The sequence below is a fragment of the Dromiciops gliroides genome, chromosome 2, assembly GCF_019393635.1.
Source record: "Dromiciops gliroides isolate mDroGli1 chromosome 2, mDroGli1.pri, whole genome shotgun sequence".
Taxonomy (NCBI): Eukaryota; Metazoa; Chordata; class Mammalia; order Microbiotheria; family Microbiotheriidae; genus Dromiciops; species Dromiciops gliroides.
In genome coordinates this window covers 266,687,674-266,709,575 of record NC_057862.1, presented here as the reverse complement: position 1 = coordinate 266,709,575, position 21,902 = coordinate 266,687,674, and the positions used below count along the sequence as shown (strand labels likewise).

Sequence of the window (21,902 nt, the reverse complement as noted above, 5' to 3'; positions counted from 1 at the left end):
TTGTTTTACAGGGCTATGAGAGTTGTGATTTGCCCAGGGTCACACAGTTAGTAAGTGCCAAGTGTCCCAGGCTGGATTGGAACTCAGGTCCTCCTCAATCCAGGGCCAGTGCTTTATCCACTGTGCCACCTAGCTGCTCCCTAAAATTGATTTAAAAATAATTATTTAATGATTTTTCTCAGGAAAAAGCATAAACAATCTATAGTTAAAATACATATTTTGGGGTTTAAATGTAAATATGTATTTGGAGTCATGAGATTTTAAGTTTTATCCACGAAGATTACATGGAGTGACAATTTGACTATTTCTTGGTTCTTTTCAGAACTGAAGCTTCCTTTATCAGGGCAACCTTTCTTATTGCAATTATTAATGAGTCATAAATATTGTAGAAACTAGTGTTTGAAAATTTAGAAACTTATTAATGCTATCTATGAAGCTAAAACAAGGGACTCCTTTCTATCAAGTCTTTTTGTACTATATGATAAAGTAATGCAAATAAACAAACAAATAAAAAATGATCAGATTTTTAGTTTAATAATCAGGGAATAATTAAAATATTATCCAAATACTTAACAGGTATTTGAAACACTCAAGTGATTTTCTTAAAATATCAATGTGCCTTTGCATATAATTTACCATATGTATTCAATTGTAGAAACTAGGGTTCTGAAAATTTAGAAACTTTTTAATGATATCTATGAAGTGAAAACAAAAATCAAGTCTTTTTGTACTATATGATAAAGTAATGCAAATAAATAAAACTTGTTAAACATGATCAGATTTTTAGTTTAATAATCAAGGAATAATGAAAATACCCAAACACTTAACAGGTATTTGAAGCACTCAAGTGATTTTCTTAAAATATCAATGTGGTTTTGCATATAACTTACCATATATATTCAATTGTATTATAAGTTGCCTAATCTTTTAAATTCTATAGATTGTATTTCAGAGAAACTTCATTTGTGCATTTACCACCCCACCATCCCCCACCAAATGTTGAGCAAGTCATATCTCTGCAAAGAGTACAAAACCATTTTTATTTTAACAGTAGTGCTTTGTTACAATTTAGCGGAATAACAAATAATACATTCATTGCCCATAGCTATACTTTTGCAACCAGCTTGCAGATGATTAATAGTGCTTCTCAGTGATGTAAACAAGAAATGAAGAAAGGAAGGAAGGAAAGAAGTCAGGAAGGAAAAAAGAGGAAGAAAATAAGAAAGGGAGAAAGTAAGGAAGGAAAGAAGAAAGAAAGAGAAAGGAAAGAAGAGAGAAGAAAGAAGAAAGGAAGAGAAAGAGAAGGGAAAAAGAAAGAGAAAGAAAGGAAGGGAGAAGAGAGAAAGACAAAAGAAAGGAAGAGAGAAAGAATAAATAGAAAGCTATGCAAAAAATTACATCAGTAAAACTATAACCACACAAAAGGAGTGGTCAGAATTCCAAAATTAATAGCCCTTCATTAAAAAAAAAAACTGTAAAAATGGTACTGCTGGTCACACAGAATTTTATGCTTCATAATAAGACTCATTTCCCAGATTCATGAACCAAAAGAATGGTCTAAAACTGTCATTTTGTTTTTCAGTTGCAAAATGAATAGTAAGCCACTAGCCCTTTGCTCTTTTACAAATACTCCCTTTCTTTCAGACTATAATTAAAATGCTCCTAGTGCTTTGGAATACTTTAGTACACACACATACACGCAAAAAAAAAAAAAAAATCAGGCCAGAAGCTTAGATAGTTTATTTTATCTTTGGTGATTTTTTTGGAGGGAGAAAAAAATAAGGTAAGAGTTTAGGTGTACTAGTTGGTGGAAAAAAAGTTTCTGAATCACAATTTGGGCAAGTCAAAAACTAAAGCAGTTGGAAAAGCGAACATATTTAATGCTAAAAATATCTTTCTTTTAAAAAAGTCTTTAATATTTCGCTGGTCAAATGGCCTTATATTGGAAAATCCAAATAGAATGAATGTACTCTTGGACCAGGGAATGAACAAATAACAAATATTTCTAGTCAATGGTGGATGGGTTGTAATGATATAGCTTAAATTAGCAAAAAGTAAGTGGCATTCCAAAAAAAATTGTGTTGACAAAATAATTTATAGCAAATGTTAAATTGCTGCATGTTTTATACTAGAGAAATTAGTTAATAGAAGATTTTGAAGCACAAGTCTTTCCATCATTGGATTTTCTAAACATTAAATTAACTTTTAATTATAGCTGCAGTATTTATGCCTATGTTTGAATCAAAAGTCATATTTGCACCATAAGAAGTTTATTTAGTTATATATGAGCAGCCTACTCAACAATTTAAAACAAAAACCTTCATTTTCCTTTTGGCCAATCCTCCAGTAATATTACTATTTTAGTGAGGTTATTGCATCAATATTAACTAAAATGCCTTACAATTTTTGTTGTTGTTGTTGTTGTTGTTGTTGTTGTTGTTTTTGGTGAGGCAACTGGGGTTAAGTGACTTGCCTAGGGTCACACAGCTAGTAATTGTTAAGTGTCTGAGGCCGGATTTGAACTCAGGTCCTCCTGAATCCAGGGCTGGTGCTCTATCCATTGGGCCACCTAGCTGCCCCTTGCCTTACAATTTTTAATGAACTTCTAATTTAACTTCCCAGACAGTACTGGAGAGAAAAAGTACTCAAATGAATCACTGTTAGTTCCTTTTTTTAAGGCAACAGAAAAGCAGCTCATATTCTTCAATATGTAGTGGCAATTATCCCAATTTAGGTATTTTTTTTTTAATTTTTTTTTTGTGAGGCAATTGGGGTTAAGTGACTTGCCCAGGGTCACACAGCTAGTAAGTGTTAAGTGTCTGAGGCCGGACTTGAACTCAGGTACTCCTGAATCCAGGGCCGGTGCTTTATCCACTGCGCCACCTAGCTGCCCCCAATTTAGGTATTTTTAGTACTCACTATTATTATTTCCCATAGAGATACACTTCTAAAAAGTACATTTAAAATTCTATTATAAAATTAACATAGAGGGCATGAAGCAAATAAAATTTAGTTTAAAAAATAAAGCATTATCTTAAACATTGCTATCTATTTTTAAGAGTCCAACATATTTACCATACATACACTTGTTTATTACCCCAATGATGATGTTTGACATTGCACATCTAGAAGATATATAAAAATCTGAACACCATACACTAAAAATCTGAAGCAATAGATGTTCTGAAGTACTGCACTTAGGTTTACTATGCTAATCAATCATAATTTAATAAACTTGAAGATAATCCCATTACTGATAATTAACTCCTATGCTTATATTAATCCAAGATAATTGTTTCAAAAGTTATTCTAGCCCTAATCTACAACATTAAAAAACAACCCTAAACAATTAGAATTTTGTGAACTGCATCTATCAACTTGTTTAGCCCCAAGGATTTCTACCATTTCTAAGTTCAAATTCGTTTTTTTTTTTTTGGTGGGGCAATGAGGGTTAAGTGACTTGCCCAGGGTCAAGGCCGGATTTGAACTCAGGTCCTCCTGACTCCAGGGCCAGTGCTCTATCCACTGCGCCATGTAGCTGCCCCTAAATTCGTTGTTTTTTCATTGTTTTTTTTTCCCCTGATAAAACTAGCTTTCAGGTACTCCGTACAGAATGAAGTCATATTACTGCAAAAGAATCTCTTGACCAAGAAGTCTAGTCAGAGCATTCATTAGCTAGTTTTGCCTAATAAGAATTGACAATTACCTTTTATTGACTAATGCTAGTCACCACTGTATTAAAGTTACTACAACAATTATAAATACTTTCAAGAAAATTTTGGTTAGTGTTTTAGAATTCATGTTTAAAAGACCACTTCTTTAGAAACTTAATACTTCTGGTATGTATTTTTAAAGTATTGAACTGTTATGCTTGAATTTGCTTTATGTCCTTCTAATTAATTTTGCAGTTCTATACAGAGAACATTACTGAATATATAACATATGCTTTTTTTTTTTAGTGAGGCAATTGGGGTTAAGTGACTTGCACAGCTAGTAAGTGTTAAGTGTCTGAGGCCGGATATGAACTCAGGTACTCCTGACTCCAGGGCTGGTGCTCTATCCACTGTGCCACCTAGCTGCCCCCATAACATATGCTTTTGACATGGAAGTTATCCAAGGATTTGTTGATAGGTGCTACTGCCAATTATACTTATCAACATGCAGAGACATTTTAATAACCAGTTTATTATGTGTTAGGAGCAAAGACCCATGGTTCACAAAAAACAATGGGCCATGAACAGCATTTTAAGAAACTTTATATAGGTTTTAGTTATAAGGCAAGATGATTACAGTGGAATTTTGCAGAGGGTAGAAGAAGGTAAAGATTTACACTTCAAAAAATGGATAGCAGAAGGGGAAGATCTATAAAACAGAAAACTAGCTAGGAAACACTGGAAATATAGCTGATTTATCAATCTGGAATTTTGTAGAAACACAGAGCAGGAACTAACTAGATAGCACCAGAGATATAGTTCATGTCTCAGCTTGATATTGTAGGCTCTAGCTAGTTGCTGTTTTCAAAAAGAAATGGTACTTAAGTCAGTACCAAAATTCTCTTATGACACTTTGATCTTTTCAGAAAGACCGCTGCCCAAGTTTGGTGTACAGTAAAACAAAACAATTTGAACTCTAGACTATTCTGCAAATTATTGTTTCTTCCTCCAGAGCATAATGGAAAAAAAGTGCAAATATGCATTTAATGTTTCTAAAATCAGGAAATACTAGGGTCCTTATTTCCAACTCTAAAGTTTCAATTCTCCTTCATGTGCAACGAAGAGATCATGAGTAATGATTTTGTCTTCCATTTATATAGGTAATTCTAGCTTTATTTTTTCCCTCTTAGCTATAAAAGGTAATGGAATGTTGATATGGATAAAGCCAAAATACTTAGAAAATACATACTCATGAAAATAGGAATAGGAATATGGATTTTGGTGGTGTTACCAGTTTTATGGAGTTGAATATAAGCTATGGTGATTGTTCATGTCTAGGTTACCACAAGTAAAGAGCAAAGGAGCAGAATCTGATGTTGATCCATTGAGATGAGGATTGACTATGAAATTGTTGCTGCCACTTCCAGCTATGGTTCCATACCAACCCAAGCCTTGTGAATTAGATAAACTGCAATAACAACAACAAAATTCAAACTATGGCTAAGATATAATTAAATTAGTCACCATTTTTAAAAAGAAGCTTTTCAATTAACTATAATATTTAGTTTCAGTGGTCCAGAATTTTGTGTTCCTACTTAACCCCTTCCCCAACAGTTCCACAAAAAATTTATCTGGAATTTAATGAATTTTTGGGCTGAAATTCTTCTGTAGAGTATTATTCATTTATGCCTTTGTTATCTTAGTTACACTAACCTGGCTTTAAAAAGAAAATACCCCCAAAAGAAATATAAAATAAAACTTTATCTGTTAATGATTACTAAAGTTCAAAACAAATTCAAATAAATATTTAAACACCTATTGTATGCAGAGCACTATACTTGAAGGTAAAAGCAATTTTAGATAATGGAGTAGTTTCCCCTGCCAGAACAAATAACCCTAGTTCACAAGAGGATTTCCAGAGGATCCCACAATCCTTCCAGAAGTACATTTGGGACCATTTCCTGAGGTGATAGGAGGTCTTTTTTTTTTTTATTCTTCAGTGGGTTTTGAATGACACTGAAGATATGGATACATATATTTTTATGGTGAGTGAGACAGTATACCTTCAGGGATTACAAGGACCTAGAGGATAATTTCCCAGTATCTCCCATCCAGACCTGTAGAATTAGGGGTAAAGGCAGGAAGTAACAAAGAAGGATAGCTTTTAATGGCCTTTATGCCCATTGCTTTAAACTCTTTGGTAAATCATAGCTCCCACTTTATATAGTATCTCATGGATTTTGACATATGGCTACTATGCTATCATATAATGTTTAAGGGTCAAAAAATTTTTCTTCAAAATTAAGAGCTGTTAAGATGGGTTCAACAGAACATTAAGGCTGTCTAATTGATTTTGGTTACATCTACCTTCCTTGTCTTGAACCTCCAAGTCTTGGCAAGTCATCATCACTATCATACCGCCTTGGATTGTCGAAAAAGTAAGCTCTGGAAGTATAACTGTGACTATTTACAATACCATCAGTAGCCTGTGAAAAAAAGACTGTATAAAAAACAAGTATGCCAAAATTGTCTTCTTTTCAAGTTATGATGGAGCCTGACACTTGAAACTATATTAAAGCTTTTTAAATTTAGTCATAGAAAAACATCATGATTTTAAAAAGAATTATAGGTATTTTAATTATAATATCCTACCAAATTCTGGTTTGGCTTCTGTGCTCTGAAAAACAGTACCATTGACCAGGCTGGTATATGTTCCCACAAAAAGAGGATCATGCCAAACACTACATATTCTTCTTCACTGATGTTTTCCATATGATTCTGCAAGTACATAGCATGTTAAAATACTTTTGTTCCATTTATGAAATGTCCACCACAACCAAATTGCCTCAGATTGTGCATAAGAACCAAATAAAAAAAATTTAAGCACTAAGAAAGCAATTAGAAGTACACAAACAAATGAAATCACATCTTCCATGTGATACCTGCAAAGTACATATGTAAAATGGTTTTTTTTTTTTTTTTTTTTTTTTTTTTTTTTTGCTAATTTCTTGCTAGGGACAGTTCGCTTGCAATTATATTGATTTTAGCAAAAACACTTTGAAAAAGAAAGAAAATGTCTTCAGAGAAACCTCACCTTTTAAGTCTGGGGTATAATTACCTTGGATTGAGAGGGAGAGTTGTTAGAATAAGTATTCCAGATGGTACACAGAAAAAAAAATCTGGGTACCTGCGTTTGTATGAGCAAGAACAAGTATTAAAAATAAAAATAATTGTATAGCTGAATAATAACATACTATTCTGACCTACTTGTCCATGCTGTTACTCATTTTTCATTCTATCAGAATGGTATATAATGGAGAATGGAAGCACAAAGTACCACACCTCTGGTAATTTCTCCCACTTAAAACAATGATTCACAATTTAAAAAAATGCCTAAGTATCTCCAACTTAAAAAAAAATAATAAACACAAACTCATTTGGATTGGAGAATGTTAGAATAAGGATCACTGTACTAATGTTGTCTTTTTCCATTAGTGAGGTTGAAAACTGTAGGATTTGAGCAATATTCTCCTAAAATTGTAATTTTCAACCAAGTATTCAAGTTATATAGTAGTTCTGAGTGGATGTTCAGCAAGAGATTCAATTTTACTTTAAGATATGAGATAAGCACATATAATACAAAAGAATTAAAGACTTTATTAAAATAAATGATACCTTTATTGCCACTCTCCAGATGCTAGCAATATTCTCAAGAAATATGACTAAGAACACCTTCTAAACAATGATTTAATAAAATCATAAGTGCATGTAACTGGAACTTCAGGAACAAGTTAAGCAGAATTAATAATAGCATCTAATATCTAGCATTTCTATCCAAATTAAAATTTATTTTATTTTATAGGTTTCAATTAGCAATGCACATTATAAAATTACCTTTTCTGAAAGATTATCCCATCCATAATTAAATGGGCTTTCTATAGTATCCTGAGATAGAGTAATCACCACCAAATTATAACAAGCTCTTGAAGAGTAGAGAAGAATGACTACTGAGCCTACTATAACAGTCTGACACACAGATGTTCCCTAAAAGAGATAAAAATCATGATGTCAAAGTTATAAATGAATTCAAATGATTAATTTTTCAGATACAGTATATGGTTAAGTATTATGCTAGGTACATGGTAAGTAAATGATAAACTTTTGAAACCTGTTAAATTGAACTGAATTTATGAAAATATTTTCATATGATTTGTTTGGACACAACTGATATTTCCCAAACAATCCCACCCTACAATATCAGTTGTTAATAGAAAGGATAAAAAAACAAAACAAAAAAAAACAAAAAAGAGCAGCTAGGTGGAGCAGTGGATAGAGCAACGGCCCTGGATTCAGGAGTACCTGAGTTCAAATCCGGCCTCAGACACTTAACACTTACTAGCTGCGTGCCCCTGGGCAAGTCACTTAACCCCAACTGCCTCACTAAAAAAAAAAAAAAATAGAAAGGATAGCTATGTTTTTTACTTTGATAGTGTGGTTCTAGCTAACTTTAGATTCAATCAATTTCATTATCTCTCAATGTTAACTTTATATTATATTTGACACTATTATTTGCTTTAAGTACTTTTATTTCCCCAGTGAGAAAAGTCTGAGTACTGTTCATCTAAAACTTTACTTAAGGAAGTTCCAGATAGAGGCAGATTTGTAAAAAAGAACTGGAACTCACTTTTGGAAGAATCCCTGCATCAATATAAGTGGTAAAGAAGTTCTCTTCTAAACATAAAATGAGTCAAAGGACAAGATGAGGAATAGTTTGGCATTTACAGACTAATTGTATTACCTTGATTGGAGTGTGAAATTCCATTTAGATCCATTTAGATATATTGAAATTATAAACCACATCTTACAAAACAAAATAATTCTTATGTTACCCTAAGTTTGGCTCAACTATGCTACTTACTCTCCTCATTAAATTTACAAATAGTGTCTGTTATATGTCTAATTTGGGGGCTTAGATTGTCTTCAAGACATGTCAATTAGAAATTTACCAGGCAGGGGCAGCTAGGTGGTGCAGTGGATAAAGCACGGGCCCTGGATTCAGGAGTACCTGAGTTCAAATCCAGCCTCAGACACTTGACACTTACTAGCTGTGTGACCCTGGGCAAGTCACTTAACCCCCATTGCCCTGCAAAAAAAAAAAAATGAAAGAAAGAAATTTACCAGGCAGTGTGAAGATTTCCTTTATTTTCCAAGTGCAGAAAGACCTGATTTTGATAATCATTGGAAGCACTTTATTAAGGGATTATTTATAAAGGAGATGGAAGTAAAGTGAACTAATAGAAGGAAAACACATAGAAAAAAAGTTGCAAAATGGTCCTCCTTGGAAAAGCAAATAAAAGGGTTGGCCTTTAGATTCACATCATTTCATGGGAATGAAATTCTATTATAGTAATATTAATAAAAAGGTCACCATGAAAATAATTTAAGCTTCTGGGCTAATATGTGTTACAGAGGAAGTGGAGGTAGAAAAAGTCTAAAAGATTGCAAAACTAAACTACAAATGAAAAACATATGTTTTAATACTTCACTGCAAAGACAGGCATGAGTACAGAGAATAATATGGCTCAAGATCAAGCAACTACAGGCCAGAGGCTTATCGACTAATTGTATGCCTCATGTTTATGTAATGCATACTTTCTTTGAGTTAACAGTTGGGAAACTAGACATTGGCAAGTACCTAGGAAAATAACACAAGATAACAAAACAGATGAGTTAGCTAGTGTTTATATAGCTTTAAGGTGTGCAAAGTACTTTGTATATGATATCTCATTAGATCCTCACAACAACCCTGTGAAGTAGGTGCTGTTTTTCCATGTTCTAAAATAATTTAAGAATTGGGCCTAATTACATAGGAAATAAATAAGTCAAAGAATGATTTGTCCAGTTCTATGGGTAGCTTGTGGAGCTTGGCTAGTTATTGCACAGAATATGAAGTGGGCCCAGAATTGTATTGGAAATTTGGCTGGATTACAGTTGGGAAATTGGGAAATTACACAGTGCTTTCAAACTTCTCCTTGAGATAAATGGATATTTTTTTTAAAATACACCAAAATTTTTCTAGTCATGCCATGGCTCTGAAGTATGGAATACTAGTATTCAGAGAATTAAAAGTTTTGGTTAGCATGGGGCAATGGAGTGTTTGCATGATTTGAATGAGTAGGGTTTACCAATGAGTAGGTTCTACCAACACCAGGGTCACACAGCTAGTAAGTGTTAAGTGTCTGAGGCCAGATTTGAACTCAGGTACTCCTGACTCCAGGGCCAGTGCCCTATCCACTGTGCCACCTAGCTGCCCCCAGAAGAAGCAATCTTAAAAGAAGTGTATAAGTGGCAAATGCGGTAAGGCAGTTCTGGTAAAAGTGAGGGATGAGCCTGCATGTTCTGACAATGTTAGGAAAGCTAGAAAAATGTCTCCGATATGTTTGGTGGGCCCAATATAGTGCCTTTATGGAAAAGTTTGAAAAAAGCAGCATAGGATGAAAAGGCATATTTAGTTATCTTCATCACTGACGCGGTTCCTCACACATTAACATCAGATCCATTCATGAATCACCATGATATTAAATATCTACTTCTAAATTTTTCTTTTCAAATTTGGTTTCAGTTATATATCCTTAATATTTCAAATTCAACCTTTTCAGTTTATACCGTAGTCATAAATATAAACAAGTATTTGTTACCATATTAGTAATATGTTAGTATTAGTAAATTAGTAAAACCCTGTACCACTAAGATTACCAGGCACAACATGCATGATGTAATTCTAAAATTCAAATAGCTGTTATAATTAATTTACTATATTCAAATAATAAATTTGATTTTTAGAACAAAAGCTAAAATCAAGTTTTTGATAAAGTTAATTAATTTTACTGTATGCCGTAAACAATCGCCATTGAAATATCTTTAATAATATAAGACCAAAACCTCCACTAAAATTTTTAGAACAGAAATCTTGAGAAATTAGGTAGCTAAGTAGTACTGGACTTGGAGTTCCAAAGAGCTGAGTTCAAATGCAGTCACAAATATTTACTAGCTTCATGACCCTGGGAAATCCACTTAATCTCTCTTGGCCTCAGTTTTTTCATCTGTAAAATGGGGATAATAGCACCTACCTTCCACCATGTGTGATGATAAAATGAGACACTACTTTGAAAGTACTTTGGAAACCTTAAAGAACTACATAAATGTTAGCTATGAATCCTAATTAATATAGCTTACTACATTAAGATTGTTTTAAGATTAAACAAAAACTAAAATATTAGTTCCACCTGATTAAGAAACTATCTTGCCGGGGCAGCTAGGTGGTGCAGTGGATAGAGCAACGGCCCTGGAGTCAGGAGTACCTGAGTTCAAATCCGGCCTCGGACACTTAATACTTACTAGCTGTGTGACACTGGGCAAGTCACTTAACCCCAATTGCCTCACTAAAAAAAAAAAAAAGAAACTATCTTGCCTTCTATGACTGGGCAATGATGCCATCCAAGGTAATGCACTGTTTCTTGCCTAAAACAAATGTTAATATTTTAGAAGCTTTTCATTTATTAGGAGTTCCAAGGTGTTTGGCAAATGAGTATCCTTTGGCTATACTAGAATTTATCTACATATATAATGTATTTATGCTCACATTAAGGTGACCTAGTTATGGCTCAACTATTATCTTCCACCCCATCAGAGCCCTTTAAGAATTACCGAGTCACATAGATTGTGACTAAATAAATAAAAGGGGAAAATGAGTAGGTTAATGTCCTCCTTCCTCAATTTCCCTCAGGGAAAAGAGAGGGAAAATGGGGAAAAGAGAATTTAAAACACTAATAGTTACCACTAAGTTTAGAACAACTTTTAAGTATCATGTATAAATTTCAGAGGATAAAGTGACATGATATTTTCTAAACCTATGTACTAACCAACTTTTATTAAAAATCTGACATTTAAAAACCTGACTTTAATATTAGAGCTAGAAGAAATCGTAGTGATCCTACAATACAATGTCTTCATTTTACAAAATAAGCTGATATAGATATAGACACTAAATTAACTGATATTGTGGAATTCTTAAGCAATAATATTATCATAACTTATTTCTCATCCCTACTAGGCTAACACAGTAAATAATGGAAGGCTGGCTTAAAAGTTTTCCTTGGAAGGGTAAATAAAGGAACTGATAGAAGTGATTTTATTATGCATAAAGAAGAAACCGCATTTCACCAAACATTTATCATCTAGAATGCAGTGATTATTATAAACATTTGTAAAAATATTACTATGAAAATGATTGCAGTGTATATGAAAACAATGACTTCAGAGGATCATGTGTCCCAAAAATCTTTGTTCAATTTAAAACTTTTAATCATTTAAGAACTATAAATGCTACAAACCTACAAAAACATCATTTGAAATTATATAAAGTTCTTTTACATTTATTTAGTTTTTTGAATTTTGAATAATAAAATTTTCGTTTTAATTTAATAAGACAGGGAACTCTGCCATTATGCATTGCATGTGCAACAATTACTGAATGATTTTCTCAGATGGATCAGTCTGTTGGAAAGGTCCTTTTGCTTGGCTACCTTAGTCAAATGAAATAGATTTTTTTCTTGTAGGATCATGACAAAACTATCATGTATACATCAAAACCTCATTCTTTGGATGATTTTAACATAAGAATTACAAATGTATTCCTTTCAGTCACTGAATAGCAGCAGCTGGGAGTTTTTAGAAATTTAAATAATAAGGTAGAGCAAGGTATAGCACAATATTATTGTTATATTGAATTTTAATAAGACACCTATTGATATTTTAAAAGACTCAAAATATTTTAAAGTTTGTTGCATTTATACTGCTGAGGTTACTAAAGCTTAAAATTGCACTAAGACTTTTGGGACACTGTATATGTCTGTTTATAAACACTCTCATAATTCTGATTTCAACATGAAATGGTTTGCCATGGGATGTGGACTCAAGGTAGAGGCTTGACTACTTTTTGGGTATGTTATAGAGGAGATTGTATTCAGGTCTGATATCTGAGGTCTTTTTCTAACCATCAAAGTCTATGATTCTATGGGTACAGAGGAGGATTTAAAATGTTAGAAAATATAATTCAGGAGTAAGAAAAGAGAGGCAAAAGGCTTGTAGATTACACAGAAACCTTTCAGCTATACACCATAATAAGAATTGAGAAGTGCTTGACTTGGGGAAAGTGCCACATAATATCAAAAGATGATTTTTTGCAGGGACAGAAAACCACTGGTTACTGATGTGGCAATGATTTCCACAGTTGCCTATTTATGATCATACCACCTAAGTTAAGAAAAATCAAATTTACAACACTAGAAGAATAAAAAAGAAAAAGTTATTGCCTACAATTAAAAACAACCTATATAATAAGCAAGCTATTATAGGAAATGATGGGAGAGCATCAGACATAGATTGTAATGATTTCTTAAATAAGTTTAGCTAATGTAACTCAATTGCCATAATGAAGAGGCCAAAAAGATCCTAGAAACTACCTCAACAAAATACAAAAACAAAGAAAAAAATGAACTACATCATCTTGGTTAAGCAAAGAGATGAGGAAGCCAAGGACACTAATTAAGATTTTAGAAATGAATCTATATTCTGTTGGGAAAGGAAGGATAGTGGAAAATTATACTGGAAAACAACAATAACAAAAGGCTTTATTTCACAACCATAAAATAGGAAAATTTTATAGTTGATTTTTTTTGCCTGACTTCAAATTTGACTTCAGATTTTGTCTATTGCCCACCATTTTCATCAGTTTTACATGAAGAATCATTTGACTAAACAAAATTGGGCTCATTTAACTCACCTAAAATGTAGGTAATGACAATATCATATGGTATTTTGTCTGTGGAATATCCCTTATCAATGTCCAACATTAGTCAGCCAGCATACTTGGACTTGACTTGCCCTGGTATTGCATTTCCTTTCGTAGTTTTCTTGATGGAAGCATTTCTGGTGCTCCATCACTAATAGTACCTAGGTTTTCTGGGAAGAAGTCCAAATGTGAATCCAAGAAATTTATCTTGGGTGATATGTTATATCCCTTAACATCATAGATTTTGAGAGGAACATTGACAGTTTCTTGGTGATTTTCTGCTTCTTAGTTTCCAAAAAAAATTTAATCACTTTTGGAAATGTTTTCTATTCTGCTCCTTTAACTGTTCTTCAAAACAATGATCTTTAATCACTTTCCATATTGAAGACTTACAAGCATCCCCTCTGATTTTTAGCCTGATTCTTGGAAATTTATTCTTCAGATTAAAAAAACAAAAACAAAACCAGTATTGTTTCAATCCATCATCTTGATAAAAAAAAATCAGTAAGTCAAATTTAATGTATAATGATGGTAAGAAAATTCAAGCTTGGGGGCAGCTAGGTGGAGCAGTGGATAAAGCACCGGCCCTGGATTCAGGAGGACCTGAGTTCAAATCCGCCTCAGACGCTTGACACTTGCTAGCTGTGTGACCCTGGGCAAGTCACTTAATCCCCATTGCCCCCCCCAAAAAAGAAAAAAAGGAAAAAAAGATAATTCAAGCTTTACCACATTTTTCCCCCTGAAAAATCTGTTCATTCCTTGCTGGTCAGTGTTTTAATACAGTAGTATTTTCTGTCTCTAATTCCCTATTGATAAATAGGCATTCGTATAAGTCAAGTTATAATCTTAGTGAAAGAGATTGCTCTTTTTCAGATTTCCCTAATATGCCAATACTGTTCTCCTGAATGCTTCTCAAGAGATGTTTATTGTCTTGAGAGTACTTTGGTGCCCTCTTGAAGGAGATTCCGTATTTTAAATCTAGAAGTAAAAAGTTCCACTTGATTCTTAGTTAAGATAATGAACAAGGTCCTTAAGTATGCTCAACAGAGGGTCTTATGAGAGAAAGGCTCCTTCACATGGGAGAGGGAGAGATCACTTCTTTGGTTGTCTCCTACCATGTCATGTTGAACTTGCTTATTACAATCTGGTATCATTAGGTTCATATTTATTCAAATTTCAACTTTCTTATACTATGTACAATGTCTTAAACTGTGGATGGTAGATTTGGATATTGTACAGTATGTTTAAAGATAATTACTGATATATGGGTTTTTTAATTATAAAAGTATTTTATTATTTTCTAGTTACATGTAGTGATCATTTTCAACATTTGTTTTTATAAGATTTCTAGTTCCAAATTTTTCTCTCTCCCTCCCTTCCCTGCCCCCTCTCCAAGACAGCAAGCAATTTAATATAGGTTATATATGTATAATCACATCAAACAGTGAAAGTAGAATCAGAACAAAAGGGAACAACCTCAAAAAAGAAAAAACAAAAACAAAAAAGTAGAAACAGCATGGTTCAATCTGGATCCAAACTCCACAGTTCTTTTTTCTGGATGTGGAGAGCATTTTCTATCATGAGTCCTCTGGAATTATCTTAGATCATTGTATTACTGAGAAGAGTTAAGTCTATCATGGTTGGTTACCACACAATATTGTTGATAATGTGTACAATGTTCTCCTGGTTCTGCTCATTTTACTCAGCATCAGTTCATGTAGGTCTTTCCAGGTTTTTCTGAAATCTGCCTGCTCACTGTTTCTTACAGCACAATAGTATTCCATTACATTCATATACCACAACTTGTTTAGCCATTCCTCAATTGATGGACATCCCCTCAATTTCCAATTCTTCACCATCACAAAAATATTTTTGTACATGTAGGTCCTTTTCTCTTTTTTATGATCACCTTGGGATATAGACTCAATAATGGTATTGCTGGGTCAAATGGTATACACAGTTTTATAGCCCTTTGGGCATAGTTCCAAATTGTTCTTCAGAATGGTTGGATCAGTTCACAACTCACTCCATGCATTAGTGTTCCAATTTTTTCACAGCTTCTCCAACATTTTTTATTTTCCTTTTTTGTCATATTAGCCAATCTGATAGGTGTGAGGTGGTGCCTCAGAGTTCTTTTAATTTTCATTTCTCTAATCAATAGTGATTTAGAGCATTTTTTTATATGGCAATAGATAGCTTTGATTTCTTCCTCTGAAAACGGCCTGTTCATATTCTTTGACCATTTCTCAATTGGGCAATGGTTTGCATTCTTTTCTTTCTTTCTTTCTTTTTTTGGTGAGGCAATTGGGGTTAAGTAACTGCCCAGGGTCACACAGCTAGTAAGTGTCAAGTGTCTGAGGTTGGATTCGAACTCAGGTCCTCCTGACTCCATGGCTGGTGCTTTATCCACTGCACCTGTATATTTTAGAAATGAGGACTTGATCAGAAACACTGGCTATAAAAATTATTTCCCAGCTTTCTGCTTCCCTTCTAATTTTGGCTGAATTGCTTCTGTTTGTACAACCCCTTTTTAATTTAATGTAATAAAAATCATCCATCTAGCATTTCACAATATTATCTATCTCTTGTTTGGTCATCAATTCTCCTCTCCATAGATCTGAGAGGTAAACTATTCTTTCCTCTCTATGGTATCACCCTAAATCTTGTACCCATTTTGACCTTATTTTTGTATATGGTGTAAGTTGTTCTATGCCTAGTTTCTGCCATACTATCTTCCGGTTTTCCCAGCAGTTTTTGGCAAATACTGAGTTCCCATTCCAGAAGCTGGAGTTTTGGGGTTTATCAAACATTAGATTACTAAAGTCATTTACTACTGTGTCTCCTGTGTCTAAGCTATTCCATTGATCTACCACTCTGCTTCTTAGCCAGTACCAAATAGTTTTGATGACTTTTACTTTATAGTATAGCTTCATATTTGGTATGGCTGGTCCACCTTCCTGTGAATTTTCTTTTTAGTTCCCTTGATATTCTTGGCCTTTTGTTCTTCCGGATGAATTTTGTCATTATTTTTTACAGCTCCATAAAATGATTTTTAGGTAGTGTGATTGCTAGGGCACTGAATAAATAAATTAGCTTGGGTAGAATTGTCATTTTTATTATATTAGCTTGGCCTATCAATGAGCAAATGATAGTTTTCCAATTGTTTAGATCTGATTTTATTTGTGCTGAATGTGTTTTGTAATTATGTTCATAGAGTTCCTGGGTTTGTCTAGGCAGGTAGACCCCCAAATATTTTATATTGTCTACATTTACTTTAGATGGAATTTTTCTTTCTATTTCTTGCTGCTGAACTTTGTTGTTCATGTATAGAAATGTTGACATAAATCTGTGGATTTACTTTCTATGCTGCGACTTTGCTAAAGTTGTTAATTACTTCAAGTGCATTCTTAGTTGATTCTCTAAGTATACCATCATATCATCTGCAAAGCGTGATAGTTTTGTTTCCTCTTTGCCTTTTCTAATATTCTAATTCCTTTAATTCCCTTTTCTTCTATTATTGTTAAAGATAACTTTTCTAGTACAATATTAAACAATAGAGGTGATAATGGACATCCCCATTTCATCATTGATCTTATTGGGAATGCCTCTAACTTATCCCCATTACATATAATGTTTGCTGATGGTTTTAGGTAGATACTGCTTATCATTTTTAGGAAAGCTCCATTTATTACTATGCTCTCTAATGTTTTTAATAGGAATGAGTGCTATATTTTGTCAAAAGCCTTTTCTGCATCTATTAAGATAAAGACATGATTTTGGTTAGTTTTGTTATTGATGTAGTTGATTATGTTGATAGTTTTCCTAATGTTGAACCAGCCCTACATTCCAGGTATAAGTCTCACTTTGTCATAGTGTATTATCCTGGTGATAAATTGCTGTAATCTCTTTGATAATATTTTATTTAAGACTTTGCATCTATATTCATTTGGGAAATTGGTCTTTAATTTTCTTTCTGTTTTAGTTCTGCCTGGTTTAGGGTATCAATACCATATTTGTGTCATAAAAGGAATTTGGTAGAACTTCACTTTTTTTTTTTAGTGAAGCAATTGGGGTTAAGTGACTTGCCCAGGGTCACACAGCTAGTAAGTGTGTGTTAAGTGTCTGAGGCTGGATTTGAACTCAGGTACTCCTGACTCCAGGGCTGGTGCTCTATCCACTGTGCCACCTAGCTGCCCCAACTTCACTTATTTTTCCAAATAATTTATACAGTATTGGAATTAATTGTTCTTTAAATGTTTGGTAGAATTCACTTGTAAACCCATCTGGCCCTGGAGATTTTTTTTCTTAGGGAGTTCATTGATGGCTTGTTCAATTTCTTTCTCTAAAATGGGCTTATTTAAGGCTTTCATATCCTCTTCAGTTAATCAAAGCAACTTATACTTTTGTAAATATTCCTTAAATTCATTTAGCTTACCAAATATATTGACATACAGTTGGGCAAAATAGCTCCTAATTATTGCTTTAATTTCCACTTCATTGGTGGTAAATTCACCACTTTCACTTTTGATACTGGTAATTTGGTTTTCTTCTTTCTTTTTAAAAATCAAATTAACCAAGAGTTTATCTATTTTATTTATTTTTTCATAAAACAGCTCTTAGTTTTATTATTTCTATAGTTTTCTTACTTTCAGTTTTCTTAATTTCTCCTTTAATTTTCAGAATTTCTAATTTAGTATTTAATTGGGGATTTAAAATTTTTTCTTTTTCTAGCTTTTTTAATTGTATGCCCAATTCATTGATCTCCTCTTTCTCTATTTTATGCGTGTAATCACTTAGAGATATAAAATTTCCCCTAAGAATTGCTTTCTCTGCATTCCATAAACTTTGGCATGTTGTCTCATTGTTGTCATTCTCTTGGATGAAGTTATTGATTGTTTCTATGATTTGTTGCTTGACCCACTCATTCTTTTTTTTTTTTTTTAATTATTTTTTAAGGCAATCGGAGTTAAGTGACTTGCCCAGGGTGACACAGCTAGTGTTAAGTATCTGAGGTCGGATTTGAACTCAGGTTCTCCTGACTCCAGGGCCAGTGCTCTATCCACTGCACCACCTAGCTGCCCCCCACTCATTCTTTTTTTTTTTTTTTTAGTGAGGCAATTGGGATTAAGTGACTTGCCAAGGGTCACACAGCTAGTAAGTGTCAAGTGTCTGAGGCCAGATTTGAACTCAGGTCCTCCTGACTCCAGGGCTGGTGCTCTATCCACTGCACCACCTAGCTGCCCCTACTCATTCTTTAGGATGAGATTATTTAGTTTCCAGATAATTTTTGGTCTTTCCATTGCTCTTTATTATATATCATTTTTATTGCATCATGATCTGAAAAAGATGCATTTACTATTTCTGCCTTTCTACATTTGACCGTGAGATTTTTGTGCCCTAATACCAGATCAATTTTTGGGTAGGTGTCATGTACTACTGAGAAAAAGGTATATTCCTTTCTATCACCTTTCAATTTTCTCCAGACATCTATCATATCTAACTTTTCTAAAATTCTATTCACCCCTTTAGCTTCTTTCTGATTAATTTTTTGGTTAGATTTATCTAGTTCTGAGAGGGGAAGATTAAGTCCCCCACTAGTATAGTTTTGCTGTCTATTTCTTCTTGTAATTCACTTGAGTTCTCTCCTGAGAATTTGCATGCTATAACACTTGGTGCATATATGTCTAATACCTTTTAGCAAGATGTAGTTTCCTTCCTTGTTTCTTTTAATTAGATTTATTTTTGCTTTTGCTTTGTCTGAGATAAGGATTGCTAACCATTCCAGATGAATTTTATTTTTATTTTTTCTAGATATCTAAAATTCTTTGGGGGGGGGTAATTTGATTGGTATGGCACTGAATAAGTAAATTAATTTATGTAGAATTGTCATAGTTTTACAAATATTGAACTAGCCCTGCATTCTTGGTAAAAATCCCACCTTGTCATAGTGTATAATTCTTGTGATATAATGCTGTAATCTCATTGCTTTAAAAGTTTTATATCAATATTCCTTAGGAATTTGGTAAGACTCCTTGTTTGACTATTTTTCCTTTTATGGCACATATATGGTTTTGATACTTAAACCAGAAAGTGAAAATAGAGAAGTAAAACTATAGACTAATTTACCAAATGAATAAAATTTTAACACTCCAAATTAAAAATCCCCAATTAAATACCAAATTGGAATTAATTGTTATTTAAATGTTTGGTAGAATTAATTTGTCAATCCATCTGGTTCTGGATATTTTTTTCCCAGGGAACTCATTTATGCCTTATTCAATTTCTTTAAATAAGATAGGGTTATTCAATTTCCTCTTTTGTTAATCTGGGCATTTTATGGTTTTGCAAATATTTACCCATTTCTTTTAAATTGTTAGACTTATTGGTATATAACTGGGCAAAATAGCTACTAATTGCTTTAATTTCCTCTTTACTGGTGGTGGATTCACCCTTTTCATTTTTGATACTGGTAATTTGGCTTTCTTCTTTTAAAAATCAAATTAACCAGTAGCTTATTTTTTGAATAAAACTTTGTTACATTCAATTTTATTTATCTCTCCCTTGATTTTCAGGATTTCTACTTTGGTGTTTAATTGAGATTTAAAATTTTTAAAAAACTTTTTTTAAAGTTGCATGCTTAATTTATTGAGCTGCTTTTTCTCTTTTATTGATGTAAGCATTTCAAGATAAAAATTTCCCCTAAATACTGCTTTGGATGCATCCCATAAATTTTGGTATGTTGTCTCATTGTTGTAATTTCTCTTTAATGATAAATTAATGATTTAATGACAATAATTTAATGACAAATTATCGAATGTTTCTATGCTTTGTTTTTTGACCCATTCACTCTAGGATTAGATTATTTAGTTTGCAATTATTTTAATCTATATTTCCATGGCCCTTTATTGAGTATCATTTTATTACATTATAGTCTGATAAGGATGCATTTAATATTTCTGTATTTGGTTATGAGGTTTTCATGCCCTAATGTATGCTCAATTTTTGTGAAGTTGCCATATACAGCTGAGAAAAATGTAAACTCATTTTTATTTCCATTTAGTTTTCTTCATAGGTTTATCATATCTAACTTTTCTAAAATTTTACCCATTTCCTTAATTTATTTCTTGTTTATTTTATGGTTAGATTCAACTAGTTCTGAGAGGAGAAAGTTGAAGTGCTGCACTAATACAGTTTTACTGTCTATTTCCTTCTATAACCCATTTAAGTTTTCCTTTGAGGATTTGGATGCTATGGCACTTAATGCTTATGTTTATTGTTGACATTATTTCATTGCCTATGGTACCTTTTAGTGGAATGTAGCTTTCCCTGCTTATGTCTTTTAATGAGGTCTACTTTTGCTTTAGCTTTGTCTGAGATCATGATTGCTCCCTCCCACCACCTTTTTTAACCTTAGGTGAAGCATGATAAGATTTTGCTCCAGCCTCTCATTTTTGTTCTATGTGTATGTCTGTTTCAATTATGTTTCTTGTAAACAACATATTGTTGGATTCTGGGTTTAAAAAATTTTTTTCTTAACTTTTTTTTTTGGGGGGGGGTTAAGGCAATTGGGGTTAAATGACTTGCCCAGGGTCACACAGCTAGTAAGTGTCAAGTGTTTGAGGCTGGATTTGAATTCAGGACCTCCTGAATCTAGGGCTGGTGCTTTATCCACTGTACCACCTAGCTGTCCCCTGGATTCTATTTTTTAATCCATTCTGCTACCTGCTCCCATTTTATGGGTGAGTTTATCACATTCACAGTTATGATTATTAACTATTATTTCCTTCCATCCTATTTTTCCTAATTATCATTCTCTCTCTCTCCCTCTCTCTCTTCCTCCTCAAAAGTCTATTTTGCTTTTGACCACTGCTTCCCTTAATTTGCATTCCCTTATATCAATCCCTTCCCCATGACCCCACCCTCCATCTCTTATCTCCTTTCTCTCCTACTTTCCAGTAGGGCAAGATAGATTTCCATACCCAATTGAGTATGTTATTCCCACTTTGAGTCCAATGAAAGTAAGATTCAATCATTGACCCCACCCCCAAATCTTCTCCATTGTAAAAGCTCTTTCATGCCTTTTTTTTTTTTTTTGGTGGGGCAATGAGGATTAAGTGACTTGCCTAGGGTCACACAGCTAGTTAAGTGTCAAGTGTCTGAGGCTGGATTTGAACTCAGGTCCTCCTGAAGCCGGAGCTGGTGCTTTATCCACCGTGCCACATAGCTGCCCTTCATGTGTTTTTAATGAGTTAATTTATCCAGATGTTCCTCTTCCTTCCCCCTTCCCCCAGTTCATCCCTCTTTCTCATTCTTTTATATTTTTTTGGAAATTATCCCATCATATTCAACTCACACCCATGCCCTCTATTATACTTCTTCTATCTGTCCCAATAATG

General features: G+C 33.3%; 1 protein-coding gene across 1 annotated transcript in view; it reads right to left on the bottom strand.

Annotated features, from left to right (window-relative positions):
- Nucleotides 1-3,539: 3,539 nt before the first annotated feature.
- The window catches only part of GPR137C (G protein-coupled receptor 137C), a 76,321-nt gene continuing 57,958 nt past the window's right edge, over nt 3,540-21,902 (bottom strand). The window contains exons 4-7 of the mRNA XM_043984491.1: nt 7,548-7,697; nt 6,306-6,431; nt 6,021-6,139; nt 3,540-5,121 (exon numbers count right to left, since the gene is read on the bottom strand). Coding sequence (XP_043840426.1) covers nt 4,950-5,121; nt 6,021-6,139; nt 6,306-6,431; nt 7,548-7,697 — 567 coding nt within the window. The 3' untranslated portion in view covers nt 3,540-4,949. The remainder of the gene's footprint in view (nt 5,122-6,020; nt 6,140-6,305; nt 6,432-7,547; nt 7,698-21,902) is intronic.